A 27,312-nucleotide genomic window follows, 5' to 3' on the forward strand; every position below is an offset into this window, starting at 1 on the left:
AGAAAAGTCTGTAAATCTCTGAATTCCCTCAGTAGCTGAGGGTTAGGATTGGACATTTCCCCAATTGCAACAGGAAACTCAAACCTACTGACCACTAGAAATAAAGCATATTAGGGGGGAGTCTTAGTAGGGTCCATGAGACCAGGATTCTCAACCCCTGGCCTTCTCACTGAGTATGCTAGTCTTCATGTGAACAATTAGCTGAGGCCAGGGAGTACATGCTCAAGGCTGTAATCCCCAGAGGACTGCAGCAATAGTAGGCGAGCCTGGACAATTTAGCCAGACTGTCTCCAAGGGCTGGGATGTTTCTCCAAGATTAGCACCACTGGGTTCAATTGCAGGAACCAAAGGAGGAAGAATGAGCTTACTCTGGGGGCATGAAGTCTTATTGAGGGCTGGACATTGGTGCAGAAGTTGCAGACATCCAGAAGTGTGGCTGTGGCAGGTCAAAAGGCACACTGGCTCCGGGAGGCCGCCTCAGACAGCATAGATTAGAAGACTTAACATTGTCAAGTCACAATACTAACCAAGATGGTCTACAGAATAGATTGAATCCTATCAAAATCTGAGGTTTCATTCTTGAGGATGTAGACAAGTTGATTCTAAAATTCATATAGAAATGCAGGGAACCGGGCTAGGGTTGTAGTTCAGTGGTAGAGCACTTGCTTGGCCCATGTGTGGAACACTGGGTTTGATTCTTAGCACCGAATATAAATAAAAAATAAAGGGCTGGGGTTGTGGCTCAAAGGTAGAGTGCTTGCCTAGCACATGCGAGGCCCTGGGTTTGATCCTCAGCACCACATCAAATTAACTGAATAAAATAAAGGTATTGTGTCCAACTACAACTAAAAAATATTTTTTAAAAATAAAGTTTTTCCAACAACTAAAAAATGTATAATGTTATATATATATATATATATACATACATAAAATATAAAATATTATATATTAACGAAATGCAAGGGACCCCCAAAAGCCAATACAATCTTGAAAAAGAACAATGTTGGAGGACTAACACTTCTCAATCTGAAAATTTAGCTGGGTGTGGTGGTGCATGCCTGTAATTCCAGCAATTTGGGAAGCTGAGGCAGGAGTATTCCAAGTTCCAGGCCAGTCTCAGCAATTTGATAAGGCCCTAAGCAACTCAGGGAGAACCTGTCTCAAAAAAAAAAAAAAAAAAAAAAAAAAAAAGGTGGGGGTGGTGGTGTTGGGAATGTGGCTCAGTGATTAAGTGCCCCTGGGTTCAATCCCCAGTATCAAAAAACAAAACAAAACTTAATACACAGCTACAGCAATCAAGATAGTAGAGGCAAAGGACAGACATATGGATCAATGGAGTAGAATTGAGAACCCAGATATAAATCCTTTCATTTATAGTCATTGATTCGACAAAGATGCCAAGAATATTCAGTTTGTTTTTCAATAAATGGTGCTGGGATAACTAGATATTCACATGAAAAAAAATAATTTGTATCCTTACTTTACAACATACATAAAAATTAACTCAAGATAGGTATGAAGGCACATACTTATAATCCCAGTCATGTGGGAGGCTGAGGCAGGAGCATTGCAAGTTGGAGGCCAGTCTCAGCAATTTAGTGAGACCTTAAACAACTTAGTGGACACTGTCTCAAGAAAATAAAAAATAAAAAGGGTTGGGGATGTGGCTCAGTGGTCAAGTGCCTCTGGGTTCAATTCTCAGTAACAACAATAACAACAACAACAAAAACCCTCAAAATGGATCAAAGATTTAAACATAAGAGATAAAATGCAGAATAAACACAGATGATGATGAAGTAGGTAATGATTTCTTAGATCCATCACTGAAAACACAAATGATTAAAGAAAAAGAACTAATCATCTAGATTCACTGAAAATTAAAAATCTTGGCCTTCAAAAAATACCATTAAGGGCTGGGGTTGTAGCTTAATGGTAGAGCACTTGCCTAGCATTGTGAGGCATTGGGTTTGATTCTCAGTATCACATAAAGTAAAAAAGGTTCATCAACAACTAAAAATATTTTTTTAAAAATACCATTAAGAAAGTGAAAAAAGTCAGGCACAGTAGCCCACGCCTATAATTCCAGCGACTCCAGAGGCTGAGGCAAGAGGATTGTGAGTTTGAAGCTAGCTTTGGCAATTCAGCAAAACCTATCTCAAAATTAAAAAAAAAAAAAAAAAAAAAAAAAAATGGGGGTTGAGGGTACTGGGGATTTAATCCAGAAGCAATTTACAACTAAGCTACATCCCCAGTCCTTTTCATTTTTTGAGATAGGGTCTCATTAACATGCTTAGGGCCTCACTAAATTGCTGAGGCTTGCCTTGAACTTAGGATCCTCCTGTCTCTCAGCCTCCTGAGCCACTGGGATTACAGGTATACATCACTGCGCCTAGCTCAAAATTTAAAAATTTTAAAAGGAAAGGGGGACTGGAGATATATAGTTCAGCAGTAGAGCACCTCTGAATTCAATCCCCCAGCACCAAAATAATAATAATAAAATTAGCAGCAGGAATTCAGTTATTGGTATAAAAAACAGTTTTAAAATGAAAATTACTGAATAGTCATTTTACACAAAAGAGTATCACTTTAGAAAAGGCTCTAAAAAATCAGAAGTCTTCAAGTTAAAATTTTAGAACAATTCCAAAGACATTTAGGCCAATAAATCTTTAAAGTTATCAGTATACAGCCAAGATACACAATGAAACTGGTAGTATTCTTAAAGAATAGACATCCAAAAGCATAAAAACACAAAATTCAGTCATAACTTATTCATGGCGTAAACTTACTATCTTAGTCATAATTTGCTCATGTGTGAACAACTCAGGATGAAGTGTAAAACCAGGATGTATATGTTTCATGACTGAACTGATGCAAATGGATAGGGCACTATCAAGCTGAAAAATAATTCTCACAGTTTCAACTGTATACAATTTTCAAACAGAAGTGGTATGAATGGCTATGGTTAGTTTCTTTGGTCGCTGTTGCTCCATATAATCACCTCTGATGGCTTAAAGACAAAAGACTAACTTCTCCTAGATGTGATAAAAGTGGTATTACATAATTGTTTTTTACTTAATTTTACTTAATTCTAAATTAAAGACCACAGAGTAGTTAACATAGAACCATTACTTTGAAGCCACCTCATAAGATATGCCCTTTGGCTATGTTTCATTTCCGGAGCTGGCCAGGCCTGTAACACCACCTGCATCTTTGCCTATAACTTCTACCCGTTACCTTCTAGGGCAAAGGCACAAAAGGTGTAATTCTTTCTGCTCCTCCTTTAGAAAAGTCTCACACCAGAACAATGAAGCTAACACTATATAATACACACTAAAGACTTCTTTCACAAGAAACTATTCAGAATTTTTCTGCTCTCTTAAGCTTTATGATTCATCCAATACTTTTTCTGTGTGCCACTATGATTGACAAAAAAGGTACTATACAAGATACACTGTTTCAAACTAGCCCACCAGAATGACTATTTACAAAGTTTTAAATTAAAAATGTATACAAATTCAAATTAATATGCCTATACTCAACGAAAGAATAGATTTTATAAAAGTTTAAATAAATTATCCTTAGTCCAGATATTTGTTAAATCAATTATCCATGGGTTGGGATATAGCTCAGTAGTTAAGCACTTGGCCTAGCAGGGGCAAACCAGGGGTTTGATTACCAGTACATATAGGCACATACATTCTACAAAAGATTTTTAGGAAATCAATTATCCACTTGTCTGAATGTACACATATACTTCCTTTATGAAATTCAGTAATCCAGATGAACTGGGAGAAAGGGATAAACCTTGCTCAAAATCTCAGTTGCTGCTTTATGTTAATTATGTATTACAAGACAAGATAATTACTGATGAGATTTTTTTCTATAATTTTCAAAATCATAAATATTTAAGTATATACTACCTAGTACTTAGTTTTTCAAAAATATTAAACATTCTACTCAATAAAAATATGATATCCCAATCTGAAACTTGTATAGTAAGCCTCTATGATTATTATAATCCTTGGTACCAAAAAAAAAGAAGAAAGAAAAAAAAAGGGCTGGGGATATGGCTCAGTTGGTAGAGTGCTTGCCTTGCTTGCACAAGGCCCTAGGTTCAATGCTCAGCATCACACACACAAAAATAATAATAATCCCCCATCAAAACTCTAAACCATTGTTTTTAATATACACTATTACATTCCTCTGGGTGTTCAATCAGAGTTTGTTTTGTGTTTAATTAGATGACAGACATTCTTCTACTTTATCCATAAATGCATCAATTCAATCTCTTCATCATTTAGTCTCTGAAAATTTAATTAAGCATGTAAAAACCTATACTTACAGATTCACTCAGTATAACATATCTAAAAAGGCATATAGGATCAATGATTAAAAGAAAAAAAAAACCCTGATGTTACAGTTCTAAAATACTATACTATACTATACTATACTAATACTATAACTGCATTTATAATTAAGTTTCTAGGTATGAATGAGGGTAAACTTGAACGATTGGTTCATTGCCAAGGAAATGAGTAGTACCTGTCAGTACTGCCATGAATCAGCTAACTTTTTAATATACCAGGATATTTTGAGAATGTTTAACTTTTTTTTTTTTCATGTAACCCTCATTTTACAGAAAGGTGTCAAAGATTAGACAACTTACTCGAGGTCACATTATCAGTGAGTATGGCCAAAATTCACTTTTGACATACCACAAAGAGGCAAAACATAACAAGACTAATAAATGCAATGAAAAATCTGTGCAACGAAATTTGCTGAATGGAGTGAGAATACACCACTATATGATTGTAGGCAATCATCTCTCTAGCCTATGCCTCCATTTCCTTACTATAAAATGAAGAAGTGAGGCTACTCTGATACCAAGGTTAAAAGGTTTGCATAATAAACCAAAAGGAAACATTTGAAGATTTTCTAAGAATCTAAACTCTACCCATATTTCAGGTTAAAAAAAAAAAAAACCCTCTCATTTTAAATATCAGAGTACTCTGTATGCCACTGAATCTCTTTGGGTTACCAACCCAATCCCACTCCAACTCTCTTCCTTGTCCATCTTGAGGAGCCCCTTAAGCAAAACAAACTCTTAGTGAGGGGTGGTGGTACATGCCTGTAATCCCAGCAATTCAAGAAACTGAGGCAGGAGGACTGCAAGTTCGAAATAGCCTTGGCAATTTACCAAGCAACTTAGTGAGACCCTGTCTCCAAAAAAAAAAGAATAACACTCAAAAGAAACACTTTCAACTCCAAAAGCACTGCTAAGAAGTTAGCCAATCCCAAAAAACCAAATGCCGAATGTTTTCTTTGATATAAGGAAGCTGATTCATAGTGGGATAGGGAGTGGGAGCATGGAGGAACAAACTAACTCTAGATAGGGCAGAGGGGTTGGAGGGGAACAGAGGGGGCATGGGGTTATTAATCATGGTGAAATGTGATGATCATTATTATCCAAAGTACAGGTATGAAGACACAAATTGGTGTGAATATACTATGCATACAACCAGAGAAATGAAAAATTGTGCTCTAAATGTATAATAAGAATTGCAATGGGGACTGGGGTTCTGGCTCAGTGGTCGAGCACTTGCCTAGCATATGCGAGGCCCTGGGTTTGATCCTCAGCACCACGTAAAAATAAATAAATAAAATAAAGGTAATGAGTCCATCTACAACTAAAAAATGAATACTTAAAAAAAAAAGAACTGCAATGCTTTCTGCTGTCATATATTAAAATAAATAAACAGCACTGCTAAGTAAGATATTTTACTGAAGGCTCTCTCTCAAAATCTTTTGCTCTTAATTACCTTTGCTCTTTTTTGAAACTTCCTCTTCTTAAAGTAATGGCCACATTTCTTGGCTTTTCCATTTTTTCTGGTCCCCTCGACCATAACCTATCAGAATCTTATAGTCCCCCTCCACCACATCCTATCAGAATTTTGCTATGCTCATCAAAACAAAAGCCCAGGAGTAAAGCTAACCTGTAACACTTAGTGTTTCTGAAACACATTTAGAATGTGAGAAGAAAAACAAAATCCCCATTCATATAGGGAATCTTAATACAATAGTGTACTTTCAAAGGAGGATAAACCTGTAGTCTGGAAAATCGGTTCAACTAACAAAGACGTAACACATTCTTTCTATCTAGTTTTCTCCCCTGCCCTACTCCACAGCCACTTCCATATGGAACCAATACAACAGAATATATTAAACATAGAAAGTAATCTTGTATTTGTTTCAAACTGTATTTAGTGTTCACTATGTCCAATTAAGAGGCTAACTAGAATTCCATACAAAAATATATCAGTTTAAAAAAAATTTCTCAATACCCACCTTCTAAACTGTGTGACTTCGATTGAAACTCATTTGATTATGAAAAGAACAGTATTATTTTAGCCCACTTAGTTTCATGAAGTGTTCAAAGTTCTTTACATATAGCATCTCAATCTTTGGTCAGCAGTAGGACACAATTTACTTGCCAGAGGAGGAAAATTGGGGGTGAGAAAAGAGAAGGGAAGCCCCTTATGCGGTTACAGCAAACATCTGACAGCAGTCATAAGTTACATATACACAATGGAATTTAGGACCTAAATTGCCATGAGGTTAACTTTGAAGACCGTTTGTCCATAATCAGTAATAAACTACATCATTTTTGCACTGCAGGTGCAATTTGGTTTTTTTCCCATAAGTATCTTAGAAAAATTTATATTTCATAAAGAATAACCAATAGTATCACAGCAAAGGTAAAATTGAGACGTGCATTAGGAAAAACAACTCTAAATTTAGCACCCTAAATTACAGCAAGGAAAGTCCTCACACCACTATTCACAAGTCTCAGTTCAAGCAATTTATTTTTGGCAAGCCAAATCACAGCTGTCAACACTGGTTTTTTCCCACCCCAAAATTACATAAATTATTCTGAAAAAAAATACAGACATCTTCAACTTGGAGGAAATTAAGTTACAAATGCCGTGTGTCATTATAGATACTTAAAAAAAAAAAAAAAGTCACACGGAAGGGGGTTTAAAAAAAAAAAGGCAAACAAACAAACCCTGGAAGATGCAGCAGAGCCCCCTTGCTCCCGAAATAAAACTCCTGGTGGCTGTAACAGCAGCGGCAGTGCTACTCCCGACAGAAGTTTTCAGCTGTCACTTCTAACAGCTGAGCGCTTCCTAGGAGAGAAGCGACAGGCCGAGAAGAGAGGTGGTTGTGGGAGGTCTGAAGATTTAATACTTGAAATCTTACACTCCGAGGGAAACCCTTCCGCGCTTCACCTGCACTTACGGGACATTTAGCACCCCCATCCCCCAAACACACGCTCACACCACCCGTGCCCCGCCACACTCAAGTTCAACAGCTCCAGAAATCGACCACGCGCCCTTTTCTCCACCTCTCTACAGACAGATTGCTGGGGGCTCCGCTGATCTAGGGATAAGGGCGCGACCTGCACCTGCGAGCCCCGCAGAGGCCTCATACCTAGGGCCAGGTCCTCCCCGCCAGGTCCCCTGCGCGGCCGCGCGGCGCCTCAGCTAGTCCAGGAGACTACTCGCGCCCCCCAGGGTCTCCGTGCTCTAGGACACGCCAGGCTTCCTGGGCCCGCGCCGCCGCCCTGGCCCTGTCACCTCGGGCCCCCCGGGACCCCGGGCCTCACCCCCTCCTCCAGCTCATCCTCAGAGCCTGCGTCCTCTGGCTGGTCCAGGTCTATGTCAAACACTCCTGCCATGTCCTCAGCTTCCCTGTCTCGGAAGTCAGGCGCTGGGTAAAAGCCGTCCCGCCTCCGTCGTCGCCTCATGGGCCCGGACCCGCCGCAGCCACAGCCGCCGCTGCCGCCATCACCGGCTGCTTAGGCTTAGTGCGTCTGCGCCTAGGCCCCAGACTGGCTCTTCAAGTTCAGCGCTAGAGCATGCGCATAGAGTTCCATGAAGTCAAACTGTGGGCAGTGAACATGCGTAGAACTATCTCCAGGATCTAGGTACTGGCAGAAACATGCGCAAAACTCCACCCGAAGCCTCGCTGGGAGACTAAAGCATGCGCATTGTCAGCCAAAGAATTTGATGGACAATGAGCATGCGTAACATATCTGAAGTTGATAAATTGAAATCGAACATGCGTAATTAACCTTTCTGAATAGAAACGGCGGGGAGTACAGTAAAATTCTTCGTTTAAGAAACATATGCTTTCGTTCTCTGTGACTTTTTAGTTCCGGAAAGGAGCATGCTCATAGTGAGAGGGTTGATCCTCTGAAGTTTGAACTCGACGGAAACCGCGGCGAAGTGGAGGGCTGTCAGTGAGTGGCGGTAGCCCGGAGCTCCGCCGGTGGGAAAAGAGAGAGTCTTGGCTTTGCCACTTACTAGTTTGGTGGCCTTGAGAAAGTCAAACAACATTTCAGAGCACCAGTTTTTCTTATCGGTAAAATGAGAATAATATTACTTACTCTGAAGATTTGATATTATGGGTACATGAGCTGGCTCAGAACTCCTCCCCCCCCAGCCCCCCCGCTCATTTCCAGTGTTGCATGGACTTGGTGTTAATCTTTACCAAAATTGTCTTCATTAAAAATAATGAAGATATAGCTGGGCTCGATGTTGCACCCTCTAATCCAGCGACTGGGGAGGCGGAGGCAGAAGGATCAAAAATTTAAGGCCGACCTTTGGCAATATATCGAAATCCTATCTCAAAAAATAAAAAGGGGTGGGGATGTAGCTAGGTGGTTAGAGAGCCCCTGTGTTCAATTTCTAAATGATCTTTACTATATCATATGATCTTCTTTCTCCAAATTCCATTTTTGCTGTATTACTTGAGCTAAACACAAAGACTTTCTTTAAAGTGTTAATTATAGTTTCCAGGCCAGAAGGGTAGTTGGTGGAAAGAGATTAAGTTTTTATTTTACCAGAGAAAATTAATGTTAATTGAACTATGATTGTTGAGCCAACTTCTAGTGTCCCTGTGTTGTGAAGTGTTTGTTACTAATTCCTTCAATTTGAATTTCTTTTGATTTGTTTGTTTTATTTCAAATGCATACACAGGAAAAAAAGTGAGTACAAATCAGATTTTTGAAACCATTAAGCTGTGTGTGAATGCATTTGGGAACAGAAAATCCCAAATCCTAAAACTAAGTAGAGAAGAGAAGAACTTTCCTGAATGACTGGCTCTTTAGACAATAGACCTATTTTGTTTCACATATAATGCCATATACATATAGGCATTTTTTAAAGTTACTTTTTATTGATTTACAGTTAATGCACATGGCATCTCACTTTTTCTTATTAATAATGTAGTGATTCTGTGTTTTTTCTGTTACAGGATGCTCACTTTTTTTGAAGAAACAGGACTAGTTCATGGCTCAGCATGTCAATAGTAACAGTGCAGCTTGGTCAGTGTGGCAACCAGATTGGTTTTGAAGTGTTTGATACTTTATTTAGTGACTCACATGATTTCCAAGGACTCTGCTCTAAAAAAGAAAATGAGGCATATCAAGCATCTTGCCAAGAAAGATTCTTCAGGGAGGAAGAAAATGGAGGTATATGTAGTCCATAGTCCTATTCTTTACTCTGACTTAAATTGCTTAATTTAAGGTGTTTGTACCTGGTCCCTTTCAGTTTCACTAGGGAATAACTATGATTTTGGCCCTTTGTTTCTGTGTTAGCAACCTTTGTCTCTCCAGGACATCTTTCCTCCAGCAGGTAAGTATGCTTAGACTTTATGAATCTGAAACCACCCAAATGGATTGGAATGTAGTGCTGAGGTGAATAGTTTACCTAACATATGTGAGGCCTTGAGTTCAGTCCCCAACACCATAAAAAATGAAACCAAACAAAACTTATCTCTTGACTATACCTTTCTTATTCCTTCTTATGTCTTAGCATTTCCAACCAAGATTTCCAAAGGAGAGTCATGCTTAACCAACTGCAATCCTGCTTCTGCCCCACAACACACTGAAGCTGCTCAAAGAAGAGTTTCCAATGACTTCCTCATTACTGTTTTACTTTTCCTTCTTTCTTCTTTAAATTTTTATTAATTTATTTATTTTGGTACTGGAGATTGAACCCAGGGCCTTGCATATTCTAGGCAAATACTCCACCACTGAGCTACATTCTATGTAAATCTTATTTTTGAGACAGGGTCTTGCTAAGTGGCTGACACTGGCCTCAACCTTGCAATCTTCCTGCATCAGCCTCCTGAGTAGCTGGAACTGACAGTCCTGTACCACCACCACACCCAGCTGCATGATTTTCTTTTCTTCAATTAACTTCTCTACTGGATTTGATAACAGTAACTACAAAACTGCCTCTTTGAAATTCCTCCTTCTTAGTCTCTGAACTCTTCTTATGAAGTAGTTTTTTTTCCCTCAGAATCTCCTCTTCTCCCACAGGTATATTTCTGAGTGATTTCAGTCACTATAATGTGTTATATTTTTTATACCACTGACTCTCAAACCTCTACCCCAGCCTCTCTTTCCAGCTGTAGATTGATTAGTGGACATCTCCTGTTGCATCTCCCATGTTAACCTCAAATGTAACATCTCCATACCCATGGCATTCATTATCTTGCCTTTAAAACTTACACTTACCAAAATCTGCTAATTTTGCCTCCTATGTACCTCTGGAAGCTGTTCTGCTCTTCTCATCTCCACTGTCATTGACTTGGTTCTGGCTCTTTTCCTCTCTTGCCTAGAGTGTTTCAAGACACTCCTTCTAGGTTTCCTTGCCTAGAGTTTTGTTATCTATCTCATCTGTCCTCCACTCTGCTGCATTAAAAAAGACATCCAATTTTCCTCACCTGCTTGAAAATGCTAGGTGGTTTATCATTGTCTAAAAGATCAAATTCAAGCTTTGTAGCATTGCCTACAAGAATTTCCAAGATCTGATCCCTGTCTGCTTTCCATTCCTGTCCTTCACTTCTGCCCCCTCCTCCATCCTCTGCTTTAACAATTTTGAGCTGCCTCTTGCCCCAGTGGTATTTTGTACCTCTGAATATGCTGCTCCTTTGGCATGGATTCATTGTGGGTCATATGGTGCACTCTGATTAAGTTGTTGTTGTGTTTCATCTCTCCCAGGAGTCCTTCTAGGATTGGTTTGATGTTGTCTTCATCTCTGTATTCCCAGTATAGTAGATAGCACATTATAAGCATTCAACAGGTATTGCAGACCTGACCAAAGTGGCTTTTTTTGTGTGTATGTAGTACTGGGGATAGAACCCTGGGCCACACATTCTAGGCAAACACTGTACTACTGAACCATATCCTTGCCCTTTCATTTTTCTTATTTTGAAACAGAGTCTAGCTAAGTTGCTTGGTCTATCCTCAAACCTGCAATCCTGCCTCAACCCCCTGAGTAGCTGGGATTATAGGCAGGTGCCACCACACCCAGCTAAAGTGACCATTTTATCCCACACTGATTCATCCCGCTTAGCAGAACTCTGGGCTTAATGTCTACATTTATCTGTTGCTGCAGTATTTCTATGCATTATGACAAATCTTTCTTTTCCCAATCTCTGATTTTTTCCCCCCCTCTGGACCTAAGGCAGGAGATGTAGCTCAATGACCTAGAAGTTTATGCTTTTAAGTTACCCAAATAAGACATATTTTTTCTGTTGATTTTTTTCCCCTGTCTAGTTCCAGTTGCCCGGGCTGTGCTTATTGACATGGAACCTAAGGTTATCAATCAAACTCTGACAAAGGCTTCTCAGTCTGGCCGATGGAAATATGGTCAGCATGCATGCTTCTGTCAAAAACAAGGTTCTGGAAACAACTGGGCATATGGGTAAGAATAATTCCTCATGATTTTTAGTTTGGTTACAGCTTTAGTTAATGGACCCTGTAGTTACAACTGCACAGTTAATATGTGGAGCACACAATCTTGAAATTGTTGTTTTAAAATTGAGAATTTGACTTCACTGAGAAGAAATTTTCATTCTCTCTCTGCCTCAGATACAAGTACGGATGAAACCAAAGATCTTTTATAGCAGGGTTTTCCATCATCACTGACCTGCTGCAAACTAACTTGTCAATGCAATATCTTTATTTGGCAGGAATATAAGTTCTAGAGAACACTACAAGGCAGTAGTTCCAAACTTTACTGCAGTTTACATTAGAATTTCCTGGGGGTCTTGGGAAAATCCTGCTATCTAGGGCTCACTTCTAGAGATTATGGTTTCATTGGTTTTGGGTGAAGCTCAAGTATTGAGATGTTCAAAGCTCCCATAACTCCCAATGTGCAGCAGAGTTTGAGAACCATTGCTTTAGGCCTGTTGTTATATATATAAAATATTATGTTCTACCATAAACTACCTGGTAATTGAAAGCTCTACCTCAATGAATGGCCTATAAATGAGAACTTTCAGGATCCTGTAAATGCACTCTGCTAATAGTCATAATCACCTGTTAAATGTGTTTGACTAGTATATTTTAGATTTTGTCCGTCAGGGACCTGAACCTTTCATGAGAGTTACTTCACTTTCAAAGCTTTGAATAGACTTCTTTGTTCTGCATTGCATCTCTGTTTAAATTGAAAAGTGTTTGTGTTTGTTTCTTTTGCCATTGCAGTTACTCTGTACATGGACCTAGGCATGAAGAATCTATCATGAACCTAATCCAGAAGGAAGTGGAGAAATGTGACTCCTTGAGTGGTTTTTTCATCATAATGAGTATAGCTGGGGGCACAGGATCTGGGCTGGGAGCCTTCATTACACAGGATTTACAAGATCAGTACTCAAACTCTTTAAGAATGAATCAGATTATATGGCCCTATGGAACTGGTGAGGTATGAACATAATTAATGGAAAAGTTTATGTTTTCTATTCTTTGTAATTAAAATGAATGTGAGTAAAAGGTGGCTCTCACCCTTTCTTTGAAAATGTTAAGGGACTGGGGTGGTGGCTCAGTGGTAGAGCACTTGCCTACCATGTGTGAGGCACTGGGTTCAATTCTCAGCACCACATATAAATAGATAAAAAATAAAGGTCCATTGAGAACAAAAAAATATTAAAAAAAAAAAGAAAACATTAAGTTACAACATCATGAGTGATTACACAATACGGTACTTTTATGAACAATTCCTGTAACTTTGCTTAAACATTTCCATACAATTGAGTGTTTCTTTTTTTTTTGTAACTTCCAAAGATGAAGACTGGGGATATAGCTTAGTTGTAGAGCATGTGCTTAGCATGCACAAGGCTCTGGGTTCATTCCCAAGCACTGAATGAACAGAATTCCAAAGATGACTGTGCTTCTTCTCTGAGAAACCCATTTATGAGATAATCCCTCTGGCTATTGTATATAAAGCAGGGGCCTTGATCGCATGTTGGAGCCATTGCCAGCCTTCAAGTATATATATATTTTTAACACCGGTGATTGAACTCAGGGGTACTTGACTACTGAGCTATATCCCCAGCCCTATTTTGTATTTTATTAGAGACAGGGTCTCACTGAGTTGCTTAGCACCTCGCTAAATTGTTGAGGCTGACTTTGAACTCGAGATCCTCCTGCTTCAGCCTCCCGAACTGCTGCATTTGTAGGCATGTGCCACCATGCCTAGCTCAAATAATTTCTTTCCATTGGGAGGAAATTTTCTATGCAGGCCAATTTCCTGTGATCAGCCTAGTAATAAGATAAGTCATTCTAGGAAATGATGTAGGAAGGAGGCATAATAGTAGTAGCTCATATTTGTCATGCCCTTACTGTGTACAAGGCATGATTCTAAGTGCTTTACTTGCATTATATTATATCATTAATCTTTAGAACTCTAGGATGCTAGTGTAATTATTTTATTTTTATTTTTTTTAAACTAAATCTTTTTTTTAAATACCTTTATTCTATTTATTCATTTGTATGTGGTGCTGAGGATTGAACCCAGGGCCTCACATGTGCTAGGCAAGCACTCTACCGCTGAGCTATAGCCCCAGCCCCAATGCTAGTGTAATTATTATTCCCGTTTTTCAAATGAGAAAACTGAGGCATACGGACATTACAAACTTGCCCAAAGTCATGCAGCTAGAAAATCACAGAGCCAGGATGTGAACCTAGACTTGTTACCCTTTGAATCTCTGCTCTTAACTACTATTCTCTCCTGTCTTTTTTGTTTCTGACCTTTTCCTCCTCAGGTTATTGTTCAGAACTACAACTCCATTATGACTCTTTCTCACCTGTACCGATCTTCAGATGCCCTCCTTGTTCACGAGAACGATGCTGTCCATAAGATCTGTGCAAAGCTCATGAATATCAAGCAGATATCCTTTAGTGATATAAATCAAGTCCTTGCACATCAGCTGGGAAGTGTGTTTCAGCCTACTTATTCTGAAGAAGGTGCTTTTCACTACAGAAGAAACCCACTAGGTATTTATCCCTCTGTGTGCTATTTGTATGAAAGTCTCCTACTCTGAAACCCTCAAAGTTATTTTTTTACTGTCTCCTCTCCTCCACCTGAAGATACACTCAAATCTCCCTCATCTCAAAAACCTTCTCTCAGGCCTGCTTTTATCTCTGAACTGCTGTACTGAAATTCTCGAGAAGTTGCTAAATTTCTCAAGAGTGGTAGATACTATACACTAACTGAATCATTCAGGATCCTTTCTTCTTTTTCTTCTTTCTTTCTTTTTTTTTTTTTTTGTTATTGTTTTGGGAGGTGGTTCTGGGAATCAAACCCAGGGCCTTGTTCGTGCAAGACAAACACTCTATTCCTATTTATATTTTATTTTCAAGACATGGTCTCACTATGTTACTGAGGCTGGCCTTGAACTTGTGATCCCCCTGCTGCATGGGCCTCCCGAGTAACTGGAATTACAGGCATGCACCACCTCACCTAGCTGTGTGTTCTTTATATAGTCTGGATATAAGTCCCTTATCTAATATATTGATTTGCAAACATTTTCCTTCATTCTTGGGTTTTCTTTGGGTTTCTAGATTATATATTTCCCTTTTTAATTTCTTGCCACTGGCCTTCTCTCTTTCTGTCTCTTGTACCACTGTAGCTGCCTATTCCCCCAATTCAGCAGACCTGTCTTAGCCTGAGTTTCTGGCAGCATTTTATACTTGACAGCTCCCTTCTTGACCTTCCTTCCTGCACCTGTCAGCTTGAGGACTTCACTCTCCTTCTTCTTCTTCCTTCCTAATTACTCTTGTATTTTCTGACCATTTTTACATTTCCCACCATTCTTTCTTCTTCAGTTCTTCTTCAAGTGGTACCTTATCAATTCAGATCATCTAAATGTAATTGACTCTGTTATCTCTACCTCCATTTCTTTTTTTTTTAAGAGAGAGAGAGAGAGAATATTAATATTTATTTTTTAGTTTTCAACAGACACAACATCTTTGTTTGTATGTGGTGCTAAGGATCAAACCCGGGCTGCACACATGCTAGGCGAGCACGCTATCGCTTGAGCCACATCCCCAGCCCTACCTCCATTTCTGATCTCTCCAAAAGTTGTATGTCCCAGTTTTCTTTCCTCTCTTTCTTTTCTTTATTTGAGCTGCAGATAAAACCCAGGGCCTCACACTGAGCTGTATTCTTGCCAGTCCCAGTTTTTTACTTGCCTTCTGCTTCTTAAAATTTAGCATGTGTATTTTCTTTTTTAAAATTTTCTTTTCCTTTTTTGTTTTGAGACTATCTTGTCCCATGTTGCTGAGGCTGACCTTGAACTCCTGGTCTTAAGTTTTCATCTTGCCTCAGCCTCCGGAGTAGCTGGGACCACAGGCATGGGCCACTGAGTCGCGCTAAAATCAGGATTTTAAAAAAACTTTTTTATTTGTTCTTTTTAGTTACACATGAAAGTAGACTTTACTTTGACATATTTTATACATAAATTATAAAATGAATTTTATATGAGATTAATTTTATTTAAATATATATATATAGATATATAGATATAGAGAGAGTGAGTGTGTGTGTGTGTGTGTGTGTGTGTGTGTGTGTGTACATCTTCCCATTCTGGTTGTACATCATGTGGAATTACATTGATCATGTAAATATGACCAATTACATTGGTCATATATGAACATAGGAAAGTAATGTCTATAAAGTGAGAATTTTTGTTTAGTTTGTTTACCAGTCTGTCTCAGTGCTTGAACAGTTTGTGGCAAATAGTAAACACTCAAGAAAATACTTGTTGGGTAGGGAGTATATGTATCTGAAGTTCATAAGTAGCGTGGACCTAAGTCATAAATTGGTGTTATGTTTGAGGATTAAGAACTCAAGGGGGTCCCAATCTGCCATGTGGTCTGATTTTCTTCAGTTATGCTCTGACTGAGAATGTGAGGAGAGGGACTGATCCAAGACTGGGAGTTTGCCAGAAAGAAGAAGTCTGATGATTTGAGAAGGGAAGAGGTTGGTGGATTAGGCTCTCAGTGAGGTCTAAAAATGGGTAAGGTGACAGCAGTTGAACAAGAAAGCTGGAGAGGAGGACTGGGGATGTGGCTCAGTGTAGGAGTGATTGCCTTGTAAGTAGAAGGCTCTGGGCTTAATTCCCAGGACTGCCAAAGAAAAAAAATCCATGTGTTATTTGGTGACTGTGTTACTTTTTTTTTTTTTAGTTGTAGATAATATTTAATAATAAATTTATCTTTATTTTTATTTATTTATTTAAATATTTATTTTTTAATTGTAGTTAAACACAATACCTTTATTTTATTTCTTTTTACATGGTGCTGAGGATCGAACCCAGGGCCCCGCACGTGCTAGGCAAGCACTCTACCGCTGAGCCACAACTCCAGCTCTGTGTGTTACTTTTACCCTAGACTTTGACTCTAGGTGTTTTATAGAAAAGGATTCTTATGTTTAGAGGAAAGTCCACTAGTGTAAACCCATTTTTGCAGCATTTTGTAGATGTTTGTGTCAAAAATTTTCTTTCACTAGGACATAGGACATGAATATTCACTCAAAATGTCATAAAATTTACATTTTATATTATGGCAATACATTCTTCTCTCTCTGCTATAGGTATTTTCTATAAATAAATAAAACAACTGTCAATGTAAAACAAATTAGCCTTTCTCCTTAATTCAATTTCATTACAAATATAAGTTTGTAAAAATAGGCACATTTCTGCCTCAAGGAATTTATTAATTTTGTCTTCTTTCCAAGTAGGGTTTCATGTTAGCAGGCATTTTCTTTCTCTTTTCTTTTCTTTCTTTTTTTTTTTTTTTTAATTTTTTTTAATTCCAGTGCTGGGGATCAAACTCCAGCACACCTCTACTCCCCCACCCACCCACAGCCACTCACATTTGTTTCCTTCCTTTCTCTCCAAACAGTTGAGCACGGCTCTAACACTGAGCTACATCCCTAGCCTGCCTGATTTTGGGAGGTGGCAGGGATGGGAGATACTAGGGATTGAACTCAGGGGCACTTAACCACTGAGCCAGACCTCCAGCCCTATTTTGTATTTTATTTAGAGACAGGGTCTCACTCAGTTGCTTAGTACCTCGCTTTTGCTGAGGCTGGCTTTGAACTAACAATCCTCCTGCCTCAGCATCCTGAGCTGCTGGGATTACAGGCAGGTGCCACTGCACCCTGCATCTGCCTAATTTTGATTATCATTTAACCAGATAAATAGAAAAACTAGAGGGATGGGGTTGTGGCTCAGTGGTGGAGCGCTTGCCTAGCACATGTGAGGCACTGGGTTCAATCCTCAGCACCACATAAAAATAAGTAAATAAAATTATCATGTTCATCTACAACTAAAATTTTTTTTTAAATTTTAAATCTAGAAAATTTTCTAACAAAATATTTAGTGAACACAGAAAGACAAGAAAAGTATATTAGCCCTCATGCTTTCTTTGTTTTCCTGGGATCTAGCTAAATATTCATTCACATTTTTCAGTTACTTGGCTTCTGAATTCTTGTTTCCTTTTTGGCAAACTGTATTTTCTCACCTGTGCTAAAATGGATGCCAAAATGAACCAGAGATGTGGTCTGTATTAGATATTTTATCTGAATTTTTATTATTTTAAAGTTTAAAGTTTTCAAGTGGTAGCACGCTCGTCTGGCATGCGTGTGGCCCGGGTTCGATCCTCAGCACCACATACCAACAAAGATGTTGTGTCCGCCGAGAACTAAAAAATAAATATTAAAAATTCTCTCTTTCTCTCTCTCTCTCTCTCTCTCTCTCTCCCCTCTCTCTCAAAAAATAAATAAATAAATAAATAAAGTTTAACCAATTCTGGCCTTTGAGAAAGCATTTGACCCAGAAAAACAAATCATGATTGTATATAGGCCAATGTCAACAGTCAACAGTCTAGAATTTAAAAAAATTTACTTCAAATCTTTTTTAAAATTTTTTCTTTATAGGAGACTTAATGGAGAATTTAGTTCCCCATCCTGAATTCAAGATGCTGGGTATTCGTAACATTCCTCAAATGTCTGAGAATTCACTGGCATATAGCACGTTTACTTGGACTGGCCTCCTCAAACATTTGAGACAGATGCTCATTTCTAATGCGAAAATGGAAGAAGGTAAAGGGTTTTTTAAAATACACAGTCCACAAGCTAAGAAAAGTGCCTGTCCTAGAGCTCTGAGTATAAACTGGGCTGGGCCAGTTGATATAAACATTCCTTCATCTTGCCAGGGAGGCTACTGCAGAAACTCACCAGGACATCACAGGAAGGCTGCTGCTGCTTTTTCATTTCTTTCCCACCTCCCAGCTCTGTCCTCCTGTGCTGGGGACTAACCCCAAGGCGTGGTGCATGCTAGGCATGTGCTCTCCACTAAGCTCCATACCCAGACCCACATGAAGTCTTCTTTTTCTTCTTTTTTTGAGACAGGGTCTCACTAAGTTGCAGAAACTGGCATGAGCCACCAAGGCCTACAAGAAAACTTAATCATTTCACCGTTTTGACATTACCAAAGAACATTTCGGATGAGTGCCATATGTTTTTTCAAATTTTTATTTTCTTTTAATTAAAGCAATATATGAATATAGTTTTCTTTTTTTTTTTTAACTATTTTTTAGTTGTAGCCAGACAGAATACCTTTATTTTATTTATTTATTTATTTTTATGTGGTGCTGAGGATTGAACCCAGGGTCTCACATGTGGCAGGCAAGTAGAGTGTTCTACCACTGAACAACAACCTCAGCCCTGAATATGGTTTTCAAATCAAGTAGTTAAAACTCATTTAAGGACTAGAAGGTAGTTTAGTGGTAGAGTGCGTGCTTTGTATACATGCACACACGCACAAGGTCCTGGATACCCCAATACCACAAATAAACAAAAAAATCATTTTTTAAGAGTTTGTGCACTTAAGCTGGGTGCGCTGGCACACGCATGTAACCCCAGTGACTCAGGAAGCTGAGGCAGGAGGATTGTAAAGTTCAAGGCCAGCCTCCACAATTTAGTGAGACCCTGTCACAAAATAAAAAATAAAAACGGGCTGGGGATGTGGCTCAAGCGGTAGCACGCTCGCCTGGCATGCATGCGGCCCAGGTTCAATCCTCAGCACCACATACAAACAAAGATGTTGTGTCTGCTGAAAACTAAAAAAAAAAAAATATTAAAAAAAATAAAATAAAAAGGGCTGGGGACATAGCTCAATGGTTAAAGTGCCCCTGGTGCAAATTCTAACACCAGGAAAAATAAACAAACAAACAAAAAAATCACAACTAAACATATACCTACAGGTATACATTGCAGTGTATGTATTTTACATATGAATTTTTTAAAGTGAAGTAATTTTTCAGTATGAATTTATAATATCAAGAACAGAAGTCCCTTGTCCTACAACTGCTCCTTGCTCAGATGAAACTACTTTGTCTTTAGCTGTTTCTTCTGAAATCTGCTCCCAGATTTTTTAAATATCTTGCTTCTACCCTTTTTTGTCTTATTTTCTTGTTTTAGATATTCACCATTGTCTTCCTAACATTTCATGTAGAATTTATTTTTTCCTTTTAGAGTTGTTAATAATTTTATTTATTTGGTCAGTATTCACTGTACCTATCACCGATCTACCTGACACTTTTTTTTTTTTAAAGAGAGAGTGAGAGAGGAGAGAGAGAGAGAATTTTTTAATATTTATTTTTTAGTTTTCAGCAGACACAACATCTTTGTATGTGGTGCTGAGGATCGAACCCGGGCAGCACGCATGCCAGGCGAGCGCGCTACCACTTGAGCCACATCCCCAGCCCCTACCTGACACTTTTCCATAAAAATGATTCCCTTCTTGGGCTGGGGCTGGGGCTAAGTGGGAGAGCGCTTGCCAGGCACTGGGTTTGATCTTCAGCACCACATTTTAAAAAAAGGGTAAATAAACAAAATAAAGGTATTGTGTCCATCTACAAAAAAAAAAAAAAAAAAGAATCCTTCTCAACATGTTTAAGCCCTCAGGGAACAGTTTACTTTCACTATCTGCTTGGGGATGTGTCTCTGGAAAGCCCTTCTCCTCCTCTTTCAGTTGGGATTGGTTGCTCTACAGGCTTGATAAGCAGCCAGCAGGTGTCTCCATTTGCCTCATACTATATTATAGCCCCAGCTTATTGGATTTCAGATCTTCCTCTTTCTTGGTTTATTCCCTCATGTTGGTAGACCATACCCTCTAGGAGCTTCCTAAAAAAGAGTACTGGGAAGGTAAAGAATTTGAGGCTATAAATGTCATTATTCAGCCTTCCATTTGAACAGGCATAGGCTCTGAGGTTATGAATCATTTTCACTCAGTATTTTGGAGACAAAGGGGTTTTTGTTTGTTTGTTTTTGGTACTGGGGATGAACTCAGGGGTGCTTTGCCACTGAGCTACATATCCAGCACTTTTAGTTTTTTATTTTGAGACAGGTTCTCCCTAAATTCCTGAGGGCCTCACTTCGTTGCTGAGGATGGCCTCAAATTTGTAATCCTCCTGCTTCAGCCTTCTGAGTTACTGAGATTACAGGCCTGCACTACCACATCCAACTTAATCCTTTTTTTTTTCTGTACTAGGATTGAACCTAGGAACACTTAACCACTAAGCCACATCCCCAGACCCCCCTGCTTTTTTTTTTTTTTTTTTGGTATTTTATTTAGAGATAGGGTCTCACTGAGTTGCTTAGGGCCTCGCTAAATTGCTAAGGCTGGCTTTGAACTCACAGTCTTCCTGTCTCAGCCTCTGGAGCCGTTGGGATTACAGGCGTGCACCATGGCACCCAGCTTCAAGTCAATTTTGATACACCGGGGCTGGGAATGTGGCTCAGGCGGTAGCGCGCTCGCCTGGCATGCGTGCGGCCCGGGTTCGATCCTCAGCACCACATACCAACAAAGATGTTGTGTCTGCCGAGAACTAAAAAATAAATATTAAAAATTCTCTCTCTCTCTCTCTCTCTCAAAAAAAAAAAAAATTTGATACACCAAGAGAGGTACTATATGAACAAGACTAATGAATGCAATCAATAATCTGTATAGTACTCCCAGCAGCCTAGGAGGCTGAGGAAGCAGGATCACAAGGTCAAAGCCATCCTCACAACTTAGCAAGGCCCTAAGCAACTCAGTGAGACTCCGTGGGGGGACTTGGGCAGACTGGGGGTGTGGCTCAGTGGTAGAGTGCCTGCCTAGCATGTGTGAGGCACTGGTTTCGATTCTCAGCACTGCATATAAATAAATGAATAAGATATAGGTCCATCAACAACTAAAAATATATATTTTTTTTAAATGTATGGGGATGTGGCTCAATGGTTAAGCGCCCTAGGTTCATCTGTGTAGTACTGTACATAGTGGCACATGATTGTCATCTCAGAGCCTTGGGAGGCTTAGGCAAGTAGATCCCAAGTTTGAGTCTAGCCTTAGCAATTTAGAGAGACCCTATTTTAAAATACAAAATAGGAAGTAGTGGGAGCTGGCTTAGTGGTAAAGTGTGCCTGAGTTGAATCCCCAGTACCTGGAGAAGAAGAAACTGGGAATCTGTGCAGTGAGAAGTTGTAGTGGTGCTCACCTGTAATCCCAGCTGTTCAGGAGGTTGAGGCAAAAGGATGGTAAGTTCAAGGCCAAGCTCAGCAACTCAGCAAGGCCCTGTCTCAAAATTTTTTAAAAATTTAAAAAAGTGAAAAAGAACTGGGATGTAATTTTGTGAAAGAAGTATTAAAAAAAGATAGAAAAAGAAAAAATCCCTGTCCTCAAGAGTCCTGCATTCTGAGATGGGTGAAGGACCTATACCGAGTAATTTCAGAATGTCTGGAACAGAGAGAACCTTCTAAAGGCTTCTAGAGAGTATAAGACAGGATTAGACATCAGAATAATATGGGAGGGCTGGGGCTGGGGCTGTAGCTCAGTGATAGAGCATGTGCTTAGCTGTGCATGAGGTCCTAGGTGTGAACCACTAAACCTGGCTGCCAGTCTCTTCAATACTGGTTCAGAAGAGCTTCCCCTTAGAGACCCCGTTTTTGGTAAGGTTCACAGCATGGCTGTGCCGGAGTCACTGAGGCTAGGGCCTCTGCTTTAAGCTTTTCAGAGCAGAAACCTAGGATAGAGGAAGGTACTCCTTCTGCTGCAAGAAGTAGGAAGGAGCAAGGACTATTACTGCTTCTCATATAGATTTTTAACTAATCCTCTTGTTGGTCCACTTTTAGAAATGCCTAGCCTGCTTCTAGGACCCCAACAGTGCATGGGCAGAAGTTCTGGCTTTCCTAGTTGCTTACATTCAGTAGCCAGTGGTACATCTGCTGACCCTGCTTCCAAAATCTTGTTGATGTTATCTTCTCCCTTCTTATTCTTTTTTTTCCCCTCTTATTTATGCATTTAAAGAAAGTCCCTATTGGGTCAGGGATGTTGCTTAGTGGTAGAGCACATGCCTATCATGTGGGAGGCCCTATGTTTGATCTCTAGCACTGAAAACAAACAAACAAACAAACAAACAAACAAAAAATATATATATATATATTCCATTTTGTGGAATTTGAAAAGAGAGGGGCAGTAAACTGGTATATGTTCAGTATTTCCTGTTTAACTAGAAATCACTATGTATTGTTTTAGTAGCATATATTATATTGCAAAGTAAGATAACAGGTTTAAATACTATGAAAGTGGATTTTCTCTACATTTGCTTGTATTAGCATATAGATTTTTAGATTATAGTGCCAGAGGTTTGAAGATAAATAAAAAGTCCACATCTTAAAGTAGCACTTCCTGAAGTTTTTGGCCACAATACTTGTTTTTCTAGCAATACCTGTTAGTATCTCAAGGAACACAATGTTCCTTAGGGTAGTTTGAGACATTCTGCTCCAAGCTGTCTTAAGTCAATAAACCACAGTTTGCTTAGTCATTTTCCCATGTGGGACTTTAGGGTGTCAACAGTTTTTCACAATTATAGATAGAGTTTGAACATATAAATGTGTTTTTTGTTATTGTTTTGTGGTTGTGGGATTGAACCCAAGGCCCCACACATGCTAAGTAAGTACTCTACTACTGAGCTACACTCCTGGCCCCTGAATCTTTTCTTTTTTTAAATATATGAATATGTATATGAAGAAATATATTTATGGCACAGGTCAGGTTGTAGGATCTAGTTTTATAACTGTTCCTATGTTATCAGATTCCTCTAAAGATTGGCCTTTTTTTTTTTTTTTTTTTTTAATTGCTACTGGGGATTGGACCTAAGACCCAGGGACACTTTAGCACAGAGCTATATCTCCAGCCCTTTTTACTTTCTATTTTGAGACTGGCGTCTCATAAGTTACTGAGGGTCACGCTAAATGGCTAAGGCTGGCCTCCAACTTGTGATCCTCCTGCCTCAGCCTCAGAAGTCTCTGGAATTACAGGCATATACCACCATGCCTGATTTTCAATGATGAATATTTCATCCTTTTTTTTTAGGACTCAGCAGTTTGAATAATTCAACCAGATGAGAATTTTTAAATTCTAAAGGAAAAACACAAAGCTAGGCTTTGTGGCACATGCCTGGAATTCTAGCAGCTCAGGAGACTGAGACAGGAGGATTGCAAGTTCAAAGTCAGCCTCAGCAAAAGCAAGGGACTAAGCAACTCAGTGACATCCTGTCTCTAAATAAAATACAAAACAGGGCTGGGGAGGTGGCTCAGTGATTAAGTTTCCCTGAGTTAAATTTCTGATACAAAAAAAGAAAAGAAAAGAAAGAAAGAAAAATCAACTTTTACATAGCTAATAAAAATTTATGTAAAATATATATATCACAAGACATTTTTCCCCTTCTTGCGGTAGGGATTGATTGGCAGGTACGACCTCCCATATCCGGACTTCCAGCTATTGGGAAAATGAGTCTCAAGAAGGAGCTGCATTTTAACACTTCCATTGCTAATTTGGTCATCCTTCGTGGGAAAGAGGTACAAAATGCAGATCTCGGTAAGCAGAAGTTAAGGTGAAAATTAAGATGTACAATTCACATCCTGCGAGTTGTTCAAAAAGAAGTCCCACTGGGTATGCATGCCTGTAATTCCAGCAACTCAGGAAGCTGAGGCAGGAGGATTCCAAGTTGGAGGCCAGCATCACTGTCTCAAAAAATAAAAAGTTGGGGATGTGAATCAGTGGTAAAGCACCCCAGGTACCAACAAGAAAAAAAAAAAAAAAACAATCCCACTTGTATATTTATTCTTAGAGAAAGAAACATACGATAAAAACTATGGAAAAAAAGAAAAAAAATGGAGGGAAAAAATAATAAAAAAATGAAAAAAACTCCAATAAAAATATGGAGGGCTGGGGTTGTATTTCAGTAGTTGAGTGCTTGCCTCACATGTGTGAGGCACTGGGTTCGATCCTCAGCACTACATACAAAAATAAATAAATAAAACAAAGATATTGTATCCATCTACAACTAAAAAAAAAAGTTGAAAAAAATATGGAAAAAGAAAAGAAAGTAATAACTGTGTTTTAACATCAAACTGGAACTGTTGTAACAGTTTGTATATTACTGGACACCAAAATAGAAGTGGTTAAAACAAGATAAAAGTTTAATTCTTTTCTTCCAAACACCTGGTTGTTTTGCCTTTCTTCCCTTGGGGCTCCACATGCATAGTCATGACACCTGCCAGAGCTTTGGCCATCAGATAACATAGGAATGGGCTGGCAGAGTAACTCAGTGCCAGAGTGCTTGCCCAGCATGCACGAAGACCTGGATTCAATCCCCAGCACCATACACACACAAAATCACATAGGAATGAGCAAAAAAAGACATTCCTCCCCACTCTGAAAGTTGCACATCACCCTTCCATTTCTGTTTCATTGTCTGGGATTGAGTCATGTGCCACACCTAACTGTAAAGGTGGCTATGAGAAGAGTTAAAATGTGGGGGTCTCCAGCAATTCAGGAGGCTGAGGCAGGAGGATTGCAAGTTTGAGACTAGACTACAATTTAGCAAGGCCCTAAGTAATTTAGTGAGACCCTGTTTCAAATTTTTTAAAAAAGGACTGGGGATGTGGCTCAGTGGTTAAATGCCCCTGGGTTCAGTCCCTAGTAGAAAAAAAAAAGAGAGAGAGGGAGGGAAGGAGGGAGGGAGGAGAAGGAGAGAGGAAGTCAGGAAAAAGAAAAGAAAGAAAAATAAATTGAGAGGTTAAAGGACTGGGGGTGTACCTCTGTGGTTTAAGTATCTGCCTAGCATGTATAGGCACTGGGTTCAGCCTGAGCACTGGAAAAAAACTGAGAGTCCTGCTACTAGGGAAGAAGGGGAAAATAGGAACCGTTGGACAATCAATGATCTCTATGACAAACTTTCTTTCCCCCAATACTGGGGATTGAACCCACGGGCACTTTACCACTGAGCTACATCCCCAGCCCTTTTATTTTGAGTCAGGGTCTCGCTAAGTTGCTGAACTTGAACTTGTGATCCTCCTGCCTCGGCCTCCTGAATCACTGGGATTATAAATGCATGCCACTGCCCAGCAAGGGTTTGACTAACTCTTTGTTGCAGTTTTTTCTAGAAATTGAAAGAGCAATACTCTTATTAGATTTTATCTGTGACTGATTTCTAGATTTATTTTATCCTTATAATAAAAACTGCAGCAGTGTCAAACCTGCTATTTCTTATTACATACAAAAAAAAAAAAACCATGCAAGCTGGGTGTGATGGTACATGCCTGTAGTCCCATGAGGCTGAGGTAAGATGATCACAGGCTCCCAGTGAGCCTCAGCAATTTAGCAAGACCCTGTCTCAATATAAAAATAAGAAGGCCTGAAGATGTTGTTCAGTGGTAAGGTGCCCCTGCGTTCAATTCCCAGTACTGCAAAAAAAGAAGAAAGAAAGGGAAGAAAACAATTTGTCCTTGTAATATTTGCTTTTTTTTTTTTTTTTTTCTTTTTTGGTACCAATGATTGAACCACTTAAGTGGTTATCCGCTTAACCACTGAGCCACAGCCACGGCTCTTATTATTTTTTTGAGCCAGGGTCTCACTAAATTGCTTAGGTCTTTTCTAACTTGCAATCCTTCCGCCTCAGCATCCTGAGCTGCTGGGATCACAGGTGTGCGCCACCACACCCAGCTAATATTTGCCACTTAAACAAAGAACTCATAATTTATAAAGGATCATTTCAAGTCAATTGGATGATATACCCACTTCATAGTCTTTGTTTTTTTTTTTTTTTTTGGTACCCGGGGGCACTTGACCACAGAGCCACATCCATAGCCTTTTTTTACATTTTATTTAGAGACAGGGTCTCACTGGGTTGCTTAGTGCCTAGCTGTTGCTGAGGCTGGCTTTGATTGTGAGCCTCTGCCTCAGCCTCCCAAACTGCTGGGATTACAGATGTGCACCACTATACCCAGCAATAGTTTTCATTTTAGATTTAAAAAAAAATTTAAAACTATGCCTAAAATAATTTGATTTCTAAAAATTTAGCCACAGAAAATGACACAAATGCACAAGAGATGTTCAGTGTAACATTTTTTACAAAATGGGAATATTATAAATGGCCGATATTAGGAAATTTCTAAAATTTTGGCATGTTCATCTAAGAAGCCTTTAAACATAAGTGATCCTTGATATGCAAACAAATTCACAACACATCAATGAAGAAAATACAGAATATGGATGAACCTGTGTGTAAAACTGAGCACACAGGGGGGTCCACAAAAGGTTCATAGCCATTATCTCTGAGTGGGGACATTTCAGCTGTCCTGGTGAATTTCTTCTTCTCCTTCTTCTTTTTTTTTTTTTTTTTTTTTGTAGTGCTGGGGATTGAACCCAGGGCCTTGTGCATGTGAGATAAGCACTCTACCAACTGAGCTATATCCCTAACTCTGTCCTAGTGATTTTTAAATTTTCTTTTTAATACTTTTCTGAATGGTGTGAATTATTACTACTTATTTTTGGAACAATGAATGTAGATCATTTATCCAAAAGCCATATAAAGCTACATTTATGAGGCAAAGTGGGGCTGGGGTATTAGCC

The 27,312-nt window shown here is 39.1% G+C and overlaps 2 protein-coding genes across 11 annotated transcripts in view; one reads left to right on the forward strand and one right to left on the reverse strand.

Annotated features, from left to right (window-relative positions):
• Rps6kb1 (ribosomal protein S6 kinase B1) overlaps window positions 1-7,887 on the reverse strand; it is a 108,998-nt gene extending 101,111 nt beyond the window's left edge. For 5 of the 8 annotated variants that reach the window (XM_026398042.2, XM_026398044.2, XM_026398040.2 and 2 more), the window contains exon 1: window positions 7,664-7,880. In XM_026398042.2, coding sequence (XP_026253827.1) covers window positions 7,664-7,804 — 141 coding nt within the window. In that variant the 5' untranslated portion in view covers window positions 7,805-7,880. Of the gene's footprint in view, window positions 1-7,063; window positions 7,161-7,663 lie in introns of those variants that run through there. The other 3 variants (XM_077800907.1, XM_026398041.2, XM_077800909.1) reach the window with 3 other exon arrangements.
• A 139-nt stretch (window positions 7,888-8,026) lies between these two features.
• The window catches only part of Tubd1 (tubulin delta 1), a 38,413-nt gene continuing 19,127 nt past the window's right edge, over window positions 8,027-27,312 (forward strand). For 2 of the 3 annotated variants that reach the window (XM_077801350.1, XM_026398007.2), the window contains exons 1-7: window positions 8,027-8,421; window positions 9,316-9,532; window positions 11,627-11,774; window positions 12,557-12,773; window positions 14,113-14,344; window positions 18,291-18,455; window positions 24,133-24,273. In XM_077801350.1, the coding sequence (XP_077657476.1) occupies window positions 9,361-9,532; window positions 11,627-11,774; window positions 12,557-12,773; window positions 14,113-14,344; window positions 18,291-18,455; window positions 24,133-24,273 (1,075 nt within the window). In that variant the 5' untranslated portion in view covers window positions 8,027-8,421; window positions 9,316-9,360. The remainder of the gene's footprint in view (window positions 8,422-9,315; window positions 9,533-11,626; window positions 11,775-12,556; window positions 12,774-14,112; window positions 14,345-18,290; window positions 18,456-24,132; window positions 24,274-27,312) is intronic. The other variant, XM_026398008.2, reaches the window with a different exon arrangement.

This window comes from Urocitellus parryii, chromosome 7 (assembly GCF_045843805.1).
Source record: "Urocitellus parryii isolate mUroPar1 chromosome 7, mUroPar1.hap1, whole genome shotgun sequence".
Classification (NCBI taxonomy): Eukaryota; Metazoa; Chordata; class Mammalia; order Rodentia; family Sciuridae; genus Urocitellus; species Urocitellus parryii.